Genomic DNA, 12,566 nt, shown 5'->3' with positions numbered 1-12,566 from the left:
TGTTTAAATTAATTAGGACAACTTTTTCATAAACACTTGCTATATGAGAAGAAGAAAAATGTTTTTTTAAATTAAATTAATTTGTATAATCAGTAATTTATAAAGGTACGTTCTCTTATATTTAGTTTCTTTAAAAACTCATTTTTAATTTACGTATAAGTTAGTTTTATCTTTAAAAACTCATTTTTAATTCGTGTATAAGTTAATTTTAGTTTAGGGAGAAATTAACTTATTTAATTTTTTTCTTATATTTTTATCTATAAGTGCTTATGAAAAAAATCATCCAAACAAGCTCAATCTTTTTGTTGTATTCAAAATTTAAAAAGAAGGGGAAAAAATAATATAAAGGAAATGAGTTCTATTTTGTTGTGGTTCCTATTTCAGTTTATTTCCGTCTAATTTGGAAAGAAAAAAAAAAAAGGTGAAAGAGTGTGAAATTAAGTGGAAAAAAAACATAAGTAGCCTTAAGTAATAAAATCATTTTTCAATTTATATTGGTAATTTTTTTTTACTTTATTATAAGTAGTAAAATGTTTTTTTAATTTATTATTCTCCTTTTAATTTATCTTGTATCTTGACTAGTTTTTTTTTTTAGTATTTCATCTAAGAGCATAATTTTATATTCTTATTATTTTTATTATATTTTATTTTTTAAATAATATTTATGTCATTTTACAAACATACCTTTTTTCTTCTCATTTTCTACATAATCAAATAAGATTTGAGATTTTTTTTTTTTTTACTTTTCACTTTCTTTCCTTCTATTCTTTTCTTCCATTTTTTTATAAACTAAAATTAAGGTTATTGCTAAAAACCGATGCGATATTGCACCCTGCTGTCATCATGTCCTCTGTCATTAAAAAAAATTCTTAAATCTTAATTGTCATTACTGAGAGGTTTTGTTTTTGTCAGCGATATAAATTTTTGACATTACTAAGAGGTTATTTGGATAAGTTTATCTATAAGAATTTCTAGGTGAAAAAACAAGGAAAAAAATTATTCCTAAATTAAAATTAGTTTATCCATAATTTTTTTTTTGTAGAAGCTTTAATTTCTCATATTAACTTCTTCAAAAATTAATTTTAAATTCATATATATATATATATATATATATAAATTAATTTAAAATGACAATTTTTTATTTTTCTATTTTTTTCCTGGGTGTTTCTAGACATTTACCCAAAAGAAGAAATCAGGATGTTAGGGAAACTATAACTAAATTTGTTATTTAATATAAATATTCCAAAATATAATTTTTCATTGACCTCTTCATAACATTATCACCTCCCATTATATATATATATATATATATCTTTTGGTACAGCACCTCCCATTATATAATGCAACACAATCTTGACCCTGACTTTCGGCTTTTATGTTTTCGTCAACAAGGCCTTTTTCATGACGTTATTGGGACGGAGAGGATATAAGGAAAATTATAACTAAACTGGCATTTTAGGCAGCACATCACATATTATAAATATTTTTTTTATATAATTAAAATTGATGATAAATAAATAAATAAATTTAAATATATAAATTATATTATAATTAAAATCTGTAATAAATAAATATTTTTTACTTATAAATTATATTTTAAATTTATGATAAATAATTTAATTTATATTATGATACATTATTATTTTTAATCATAAATAAATTATTTTAAAAAAAATATTGAAATTCAAGTTAGAATTAAATATATTAAAAATAATAGATTGAAAAAAGATAAAATATTTAGTTAAATTATTCAATTGATATTAAAATCATAAGAGATACTATAATATCAAATGCATGTTAAAAGTGTATTTAAATTTTGAGGATAAGATATAAATTTGAAATTAGTTATTGATATTTAGGAACAATTAAATACTTATAACTTGTTCTTGATATTAAAAGTATCATATGTATGTTACGTTAGTGAAATCCACATTTTATAAGAAAAGAATTCAAATGAGAATGAATAAGAGTAATATAGTAATATATAAATTTGTTTGACGAAAAAATCCAATAACTTCCACTACTTTAATAAATGTAGTTTAAGAGTATTATAGTAATTCAAATTTGTGTGTTAAAAATATTATTTTTCTCTTTTTTCCACTCATTTGATCTCCTCTCTCGATCTAACCCAAAGTTAAAAAATTTGCATTCATCTTCTTACTTGAAATTTGTCATCTGTCCACACTCTTTCATCAACAATTCTCATTTGCATACTTGAGTTTGTTGAGATGACTTCAAATGCGACTAAGAGAGAGAAATAATATTTTAAACAAAGAAATTTGAGTTATTAGAATACCCTTAACTATATTTAATAAAGTAGTGGAAGGATTGATTTTTTTTGTGAAACAAATTTTGGTGTAGATTCCTAACATGCTTTAACCGGAAAAGAAGTGTCAATGTGTTACTAATTCTCATATATAAATATTTAAAAAATATATTTTACATTAATCATAGCAAATTTGGATTCTCTACCGTAGTGCTACCTCACCAGCCAATAAAATACAAAGGAAAAAAAGAGAGAGAATATAAAAGAGTGAAGTTTGATGATTGAAAGGTAAAAGAAACATAGAGGAGTGTTACTTGGCGCACCCAACATTTTTGTTGGGGCACCCAACACGTAGGATGAAATGACAAAAATGTCCTTCACCCTAATAATATAAATAAAGCTATAATTTCGTCCGTACGGCACACATATCCTTCTTGTTCGTCTTCCTCTTCCTATGACAGTTCGTCTTCCTCTTCCTCTAGCGCTTCTTGTTCGTCTTCCTCTTCCTACGATGTTTCTTCTTCCTATCATCGTCGTGTTCGTGGTTGTTCCTTGCGATTCTTCTTCTTCCTCCAATTCCCACACCACTGTGATTCTTCTTCTTCCTTTAAAAAAAATGACATTTTTCTGGAAAAACCTCATACGGATAATCAATCCGTATGGTTCATACGGATCGACAATCCGTATGTGTCACGAATCGACAATCCATATGTGTCAATCCGTTTGACCCATAAGGATGGCTGATCCGTATGGTTTCCTTTTTTTTTAATATTTTTTTTTCAATTTTTCTTCTTCTAAATTTATTTTTTTTTGGAAATTTTTGATTTATCAATTGTTATTTAAATTGTTTCATAGTGTAATGTTATTTTGTAATGTTAATGAAATTTTATAATTTTTTCTGATTTATATGTTAAGTATTGATTTTATTTATAAAAAATATATTATTTATTACTAAGATTAAATTAGATTGCTAAAATTAAGATTAGATTGGTGAAACAATTAATTTTCAATATTGTTATATTATATTTGTCTAACTTTTAGAAGAAAATAAAAAAATATTTAAAAGATATTGAATTTGTTACTTATGAAAAATATTGAAATCATAATTAAAAATAATTTAAATTTGTTTGTTAAAAAAATATTTAAATGAAAATTTTTAATAATTAAAATTTGTTATAAAAATATTGAAACATAATTTTAGTTATACAATAAATCTGTTAGTTATAAAAATTATGAAACCAAAATCTAAAATTTAAAATACAATAAGATTTTTAGTTTAAAATAATGATTGAAATCAAATTTAAAAATATATTTGATTTAGTAGTTATAAAAAATATTGAAACCAAAAATTAAAATTTAAAATATGATAAGATTGTTAATTTAAGATAATGATTGAAATCAAATTTAAAAATATATTTGATTTAGTAGTTATAAAAAATATTGAAACTAAAATTTAAAATATGATAAGATTGTTAATTTAAGATAATGATTGAAATCAAATTTAGAAATATGTTAAATTTGGTAGTTATAAAAAATATTGAAACCAACATTTAAGATTTAAAATTTATTTATTAATCCATATGTTTTAATTTTTTTAAAATTTATTTATTCATTTAATTTATTTACAAAATTTGATAATTAAACAAATTTGATATTTAATTGAATGATGTATTTAAATGTTTATTATAATGATTAAAAATTAAATAAATATAATATTTAATTGAATGATATATTTAGATATTTTTTTTATAACAATTGATAATTAAATAAATTTGATATTTTTTTATATATGTAAATACTTATTAAACATGTCATTTTTATTTATAATTTATATATGTAAAAAATTAATTATTATATAAAAAATAATCATCACAAAATTTATTATGTAAATTTACATATACATTAAATATAAATTAAAAATTTTAGTATTATATATATCGACACTATTTATTTATAATATAATGTATCTATTAGCTCTATTAATTTGAATATTCTTTTAATAATGTCTTTAAGACAAGTTTCATCCCTATTAGTATGACCCATACCACCCCAAATACACTTCCAAACCGTCACAAGCAATTCCCAACATAGAGAGAGAGAAATGGCTAGCTCGGCAGAGAATCCAAATTCTTTCGTAGCACTATCACTATCACCTTGAGTCCTTGACCTGGCATTGTATTAATGCAACACAATCCTTAACCCAGACTTTTGGTTTCTTTATATTTCTGTCAACAACTTGCGTTTTACATGACGCTATTAACTAGGAGCATTGACCTTACCTTAATTTTCAATGGCTATTTTTACAATCCAATAACTTAATTGTTTGGTGTTTGTCAACTATTCGGCCAATAAATTGGACTGTTCAGATTACCTTTGAGTTCTCAAAACTTCATTTTTAATTTGAGTATAATTATTTTAAATGATTTTAAAATTTAACTTTCATAAATAATATAATTAATTTTTAACCAAATAAATGATTGGTTCGAGTAATGCACTTGGTCTCTTAAGCAAGTTTTTTATTTGAGTCAATAATATGATAACAAAAAAAAATAGAACTAATTTTAAATGAGATTTTTTTTTTGAATTTTTTTATATTTTCAAGATAATTACACTTACTATTATTCAAAGTATTTTTTTTCTTTTAAACTTGTTTTAACATCATCTTAAATATAAATGCATTTTGAAAATATTAGTATTCTTTTGAAATTAATCTATAAAAATAAAAACTAAAAGTAGACAAGTAGTGAATCAATGCGTAACCCAACATTTAGTATAAAACAAACGCATAACCAAACATTTAGATATCAATCGGAATTATCTCCCACCCTCAATACACTTTGTGAGGTGCATTAGCGTGGGACTTACTTCAACGTGTTAGAAAAAATTATACTCGAGTAAATCTGCTAAGTCGGAAGAACTATACATTAAGCAAAAACCATTAATTTATCAAAATTACCATTTTAGTTGCAAAGTTTAAGGTAATTTAGTCTGTGAAATTATTAAATTTTCAAAATAATTTCTGAAATATATATATTGTAGATTGTTGATGAAATTAATCAGTCTAAATGTCTAATAGTCACTTTTAATCAACTAACATTAGACATGCTAATGTGACACATCAAGTGTCCTACTATCACCCATGGGGCCTGACACATGACAGCCTAGTCATAAAAAAATATCGTTTTAATATAGCATGAAATTGTAGGATTTCGTACGTTAATTTAATTCCTACAATTATCAAAATTTAAAAACAATTTCTAAAATTGAAAATCATGATTCACAAGTTAATCCAATTGTCACCTTCTTCAATCAACTAACAATGTCAAACACAAATGTAGTAGGTTAAGTGTTCTACTAGCCTCCAAATTTACTCATATGTATCAGTTTGATCATAGAAATATATTGATAACGTTTTTATAGCTATAACATTCGCTTCTGTTTTTCTTTTGTAAAAAAATGTGCATTGACCCTAGAATATGCATAATTAGAGCTCCAAGAAGAAACATATAGACGCCATGTAGGACCAATCATGTAGTTAAAAAAAAGACAGTGAAAATTTGAGTGCATTTGGAAGCTTGATGGTTAATGATTTGGAAAATAATTATTGTAATTTGAGAGTTTTTTTAAGGATAAATTGAGAATTGCTATGGTACGAAATAAGTATAAGGATTTTGGTATAATTTTTTTTGGACCAATGATTGAATGAATTTGAGCACACTAATAAAGAAGAGATAGGGAGAGAGAAAGAGAGATTTTCAATAGCAGTCCTAAAACCCTCAGATTTTCAAGGATGCACAAAATATAATATGAATATTTCTTAAAAGGAAAACTTTAATATTAACAGTAATCAAAGATTAAAAAAAATTAAGAACAAAATATAATCTGGTTACACCCATTTTTTTTTGTTACAGAACAAAATATAATATATAAATAAGTTAAGTATTTAATGTCGTATTGAAAATAATAATAATATAGTGACACGTAGTTATTTATGATTTTACTCAAAAAAATTTCGTGCGGCAAAGGTTAGACAAGTTTCACATTAGATCTTCTTTAAGTGATCTTTAAAAAATCTTAGTAGTTTACCGTTCAGTCGTTCTCATTTTTAATTGTTAGAATTAAGAGAACTAATTGTATTAAGTATGGTGTGTTACGGCTAAAAAGGACAACGCATTTTATTAGAATAAATATTAATAACATTGACTGAAAATTGATTTAAATTTATTAAAAATTATCAAATTTAATGGGTTATATTTATCATTTAATGATTTTCTTTCATGATTTAGATATAAGATTCATTAAAATTGATTATTTTAAAAAAATTCAGTGAATTCCAAAAACAGCGTTGAAAAGAAAATTTGAGGTAATGTTTCTCTTCATTATATATAAACCATTGGATCTTAGTAGCTTAATTACTAGACACTTTATATTTAACATTTTTTTTATTATAAACCACTGGATCTTAGTAGCTTACTAGATACTTTATATTAACATTAAATATATGCAAATTTATGTGACATATGTTAAAAGTACACCTGTTATTAAAATATGTTTTTATATGTGTTTAATGTTGCATTGACTATGCTGTCAAAAAACCTGTTCCATTAACTATTACATAAGACTTTTTCTACTGGAGAAAGATACTACCTCCGGATTTTATATATAAAAAACAAAAGATAATATTTTTTTATTAAAAAGTAAAAGATAATATCTTCTCTGCCTTAATTAAGAATTAAAATTCAATTTTTCTTGACCACTATGAAGCATTTTTTCTTGCTGATTATTGACTGGTTTTCTCCGATTGTATATCAATTTTTCGGTTCTCTAACCGATTTTTCTTCAAGTTGATTTTATTGGTTATTTGAACCGGTCGTAAGATCAATTCACCAGTTTTTTGGGTCTGATCGGCCAATTCAGTTCGATTTTTATACTAGAAAAGGCACACAAGAAGATAAGAGAGAAAATTGTAAGAAATATGCCCCATAATAAATAAAACAAAGGTTAAAATAAAAAATATATTATATATAACAGGGCTTTACACGTAAATGATTGAACTATACTATTCATATACTTTTTTATAATATTATTTTTATCTTTTTCAATTATATTAATTATTTTACTTCGTACTTCAATTTTTTTATTATAAAAATATATAAATTTTTGTGCAAATATATATTTTTTAAAAGAATTTATAATCAAAATAAAGTTTAATTTCTATGCATGCCAATGTAAAAAAAATGACACACACAACCAATAAAAAAAAAATAAATATGACTTTTATGATGATCAATAGTATTATAAAAATTATCCACTTATGTCCAAGTGTTGGTTAAACAAATTTTCAGAATTTTTTTAGTTGTCATTTCACTCTCTTTTTTATTTTTGTAAAAATTGTGCAATAGTACAAGCATACATCTAGTTATCGTTAAATTCAACAAAATCATCATATATGTCGACAATTTGTATAATATAGAAATCTTTTACACCATCGATTAGTATATATACGATTTACTCTTAAATAAATATACTTGTTTGTTTATTTATAATATATAAAAGTTGAAATATGAATTGTGGTGTTGACATTTAAACTACTTGATTAACATAATAACATGTAGCACATCAATGGTTTATCATTTCTGTCATAACTTGGTTAAGTATTTCCCTTCCTCTCAAGCAATTAGCCACACTCCCTTCGATCAATTATTTATCTTTCTTCTTAATGTATGATTATTACATTTCTTTCATTATGGTATTTCAATTACTGTTTTGAATGAACGTTAGTGACGTATTCATCCTGGATAACCTATTTATATAATGGAATTAGACTGCTTCATTGTCTACATGTGATCAAATTAAAGCACCATATATCCACAACAATAAAATGCTAGGATAAAGAAAAAAATATATTAAGGACACTATTTTAAATTTAAATTATTATCAAAACATAATTTTAAATTACATATTACTTTAGCATAACAATTATAATATTAAAAGAAAAATATCTTGAGTTTAATGACTATATATGGTTAAAGTAAAATTTTATATAATTAATTAATCATAAATTAGTATAAGTATAACTTATAAAATAGTTATTAGAAGAGTCATTAAATTTATATCATATAGTTTGATAATAGTATAAAACTACTTTAGAGAATAAGTATTATATTGGATAATGATATATGGACATCTTGTGTTCTTGCCTAGAGAGATAAAAAGAAATAATAGAAAAAGGTGTAGGTATAAATGATGAAAAATAATATAATTTGATATAACAAGAGAGAAATAGAGGAAAAGAAAATGTTCAATAGGTATCAAATATGAGTATTCATTATTTTTTTCGCTAACCGATAAATGAGTACCCATATATCATTAGAAAAAATATAATTTGACACCAAAATATTTGTAAACATCTAGTGAGAGAGAAAAATATAAAATATAAATATAATAGGCGAAATGATGCGATATAAAAAATAAAAATTGTTAACCAAATGTTTGAAATATTGATATGTGAAAATATCACTACTTGTATCATTAGTGATCATTACTCATGAGTCATAACTATATACATATTTGTCAAATATTTAAGCGTACGCGTAACGGGGGTGGGTAAATATCTAGTAAAGAGAAAAGCTAAGCAATGCATTGCATGGGCAGCTGCAGGCGGACTACTATAAATACACATCTTAGTAAGAAATTAATATCATAAACAAGCTTAAGAAGCAAACAGCAAAGTATGGCTTTGTTTCCTGAATTACCTGTTCATTTTGCCTTATTACTCCTTTTCCTCTTTCTTGAGCTACACAACCTTTTGATTGGTGTATCATCAGCCACTTTAAGCATCAGCTCAGACAGAGAAGCCTTGATCTCATTCAAATCTGAACTGAGTAATGACACTCTTAACCCTTTATCTTCTTGGAACCATAATTCATCCCCCTGCAACTGGACTGGTGTCCTCTGTGACAAGCATGGCCAAAGAGTGACAGGCCTTGATCTTTCAGGCTTGGGACTCTCAGGTCACTTAAGCCCTTATATTGGTAACCTCTCCTCTCTTCAGTCCCTCCAGTTGCAGAATAACCAACTCACAGGAGTGATTCCTGACCAAATTGGCAACCTATTCAATCTGAGACTTCTAAATATGAGCACTAACATGTTAGAAGGAAAGCTTCCTTCAAACACCACCCACCTGAAACAGCTCCGGATTCTTGATTTATCCTCAAACAAGATTGCCAGCAAGATTCCTGAGGACATCAGCAGCTTGCAAAAGCTTCAGGCTTTGAAACTGGGAAGGAATAGCCTCTATGGTGCAATACCAGCATCCATAGGGAACATTTCTTCTCTAAAAAATATAAGTTTTGGCACCAACTTTCTCACTGGCTGGATTCCCAGTGACTTGGGTAGGCTCCACAACTTGATTGAGCTTGATCTCACTCTCAACAATCTCACTGGGACTGTTCCACCTGTTATATACAACTTATCTTCCCTTGTCAACTTGGCCTTAGCTGCAAACTCTTTGTGGGGTGAGATTCCTCAGGATGTTGGTCAAAAACTTCCAAAACTCCTAGTGTTCAATTTCTGCTTCAATAAATTCACAGGTGGAATTCCAGGCTCATTGCACAACCTCACCAACATTCGGGTGATTCGCATGGCTTCCAACCTTTTAGAAGGAACAGTGCCACCTGGTTTGGGAAATCTCCCATTTCTTCGCATGTATAATATTGGCTATAACAGGATAGTGAGTTCAGGTGTGAGAGGTCTAGACTTCATCACTTCTTTGACAAACAGCACTCACCTGAACTTTCTGGCAATTGATGGCAACATGCTGGAAGGTGTAATTCCTGAAAGCATTGGCAATCTCTCCAAGGATCTCACAAAATTATACATGGGACAGAATCGTTTCAATGGAAGCATACCCTCCTCCATTGGTCGTCTAAGTGGCTTGAAGTTGTTAAACTTAAGCTACAATTCAATCTTTGGAGATATCCCAAATGAGTTAGGCCAGTTAGAGGGACTACAAGAGCTATCTCTGGCTGGAAATGAGATATCAGGAGGAATTCCAAACTCCCTTGGTAATCTCCTGAAGTTAAACCAGATTGATTTGTCAAAAAACAAACTTGTGGGGAGAATACCTACCAGTTTTGGGAATTTGCAAAACCTGCTTTACATGGACTTATCCAGCAACAAACTCGATGGAAGCATACCTATGGAAATACTCAATCTCCCAACTTTGAGCAATGTTTTGAACCTGTCTATGAACTTTTTGAGTGGACCAATACCACAAATAGGGAGATTGATTACTGTTGCCTCCATTGACTTTTCTAGTAACCAATTGTTTGGTGGCATCCCCAGCTCATTCAGCAATTGTCTCAGCTTAGAAAATCTGTTTTTGGCCCGGAATCAGCTTTCAGGTCCCATACCAAAGGCTCTTGGAGATGTGAAAGGCTTGGAAACTTTGGACTTGTCCTCCAACCAACTCTTTGGAGCCATACCTATTGAACTACAAAATCTACATGTCCTTAAGTTCTTAAACCTCTCGTACAATGATTTAGAAGGAGTAATTCCTAGTGGTGGAGTTTTCCAAAATCTCTCTGCTATTCATTTAGAAGGCAATAGAAAACTCTGCTTGTATTTCCCATGCATGCCTCATGGCCATGGAAGAAATGCAAGACTTTACATCATCATAGCCATCGTGTTAACATTAATACTATGTCTCACAATTGGCTTGCTACTGTATATAAAGAACAAAAGGGTGAAGGTAACAGCAACTGCAGCAACATCTGAACAGCTGAAACCTCATGTACCAATGGTCTCTTATGATGAACTTCGTCTGGCAACTGAGGAGTTCAGCCAGGAAAACCTATTAGGAGTTGGAAGCTTTGGCTCAGTTTATAAAGGCCATCTAAGTCATGGAGCTACTGTTGCAGTGAAAGTTCTTGACACCCTAAGAACTGGCTCTTTGAAGAGTTTCTTTGCAGAATGTGAGGCTATGAAGAACTCAAGGCATCGAAATTTGGTTAAGCTGATCACATCATGCTCTAGTGTTGACTTCAAAAACAATGATTTTCTGGCTCTGGTGTATGAGTACCTGTGCAATGGTAGCTTGGAAGATTGGATCAAGGGGAGGAGAAATCACGCAAACGGAAATGGGTTGAACCTTATGGAGAGACTGAACATAGCTATAGATGTTGCTTGTGCATTGGATTACCTGCACAATGATAGTGAAATCCCAGTTGTGCACTGTGATTTGAAGCCTAGCAACATTCTATTGGATGAAGACATGACAGCAAAGGTTGGAGACTTTGGATTGGCTAGGTCGCTGATTCAAAACTCAACAAATCAAGTTTCCATAAGCTCCACTCATGTCCTTAGGGGCTCAATTGGTTACATACCTCCAGGTTAGAATCCTTACAACTTTTTCTTTATTAACCTTTTAATTAATTCTATTACAAATTGTGAAACATGATAAATAATTAGTATTGTTACTTGTCCAATGCAGAGTATGGATGGGGAGAGAAACCATCTGCAGCTGGAGATGTATACAGTTTTGGTATTGTGTTACTAGAGCTCTTCTCTGGTAAAAGCCCAACAGATGAGTGTTTCACAGGAGGCCTAAGTATAAGAAGATGGGTGCAATCAGCAATGAAAAACAAGACAGTGCAAGTCATTGACCCTCAGTTGCTGTCCCTCACTTTCCATGATGACCCTTCTGAGGGACCAAATCTGCAACTCAATTATTTGGATGCAACTGTAGGAGTTGGCATATCTTGCACTGCAGACAACCCAGATGAACGCATTGGCATTAGAGATGCTGTTCGCCAACTAAAAGCTGCTAGAGACTCTCTTTTGAAACTGTCTGATGAGAGTCCTAGAAGAGATACCGAGCGTTACTTCCATGTTTCAATAAAGTGAACTCTAGACTCTAGTCATGTATGTATGGTGGAAATAGAGGCATTTCGACCACCAACCTTTAAATAGGGTATTAATAAATAACAATTGTGTTTATGTTTATGTGTAACTCTGTCTCTTGTAAAACTTACTTATGACTATAAAGAAGAATGGTGGATCATTTATGGCTTACACTTTGTGCGAAAAAAATGATTATTGACACTGCTTATATATTGATTCAAGCAATTTTTTTATCAGTTAATTCAAGCATTTTTAGTTAAGTTTTGTTAGTTAAGTAGTTTATTTTGATTTACAATAACATTATTTATTTACACCAGGATATCTCTCTATTGACAAGAAAGTAGACACTAATTCTTTTAGCAAGGAAGTCTAAATTTTTATTATTATTAATATTTTC

At 28.3% G+C, this 12,566-nt stretch overlaps 1 protein-coding gene across 1 annotated transcript; it reads left to right on the top strand.

The window, feature by feature from the left end:
* Positions 1-8,983: 8,983 nt before the first annotated feature.
* LOC114413045 (putative receptor-like protein kinase At3g47110) lies at positions 8,984-12,340 on the top strand. The gene is made up of 2 exons (XM_028377198.1): positions 8,984-11,658; positions 11,760-12,340. Exons 1-2 carry the CDS (start codon positions 9,000-9,002, stop codon positions 12,170-12,172), a joined length of 3,072 nt encoding a protein of 1,023 aa, XP_028232999.1. The 5' UTR covers positions 8,984-8,999; the 3' UTR covers positions 12,173-12,340.
* The last annotated feature ends 226 nt before the right edge of the window (positions 12,341-12,566 follow it).

Source organism: Glycine soja, chromosome 5 (assembly GCF_004193775.1).
Source record: "Glycine soja cultivar W05 chromosome 5, ASM419377v2, whole genome shotgun sequence".
Classification (NCBI taxonomy): Eukaryota; Viridiplantae; Streptophyta; class Magnoliopsida; order Fabales; family Fabaceae; genus Glycine; species Glycine soja.
This window is presented reverse-complemented; position numbering and strand designations above follow the sequence as displayed.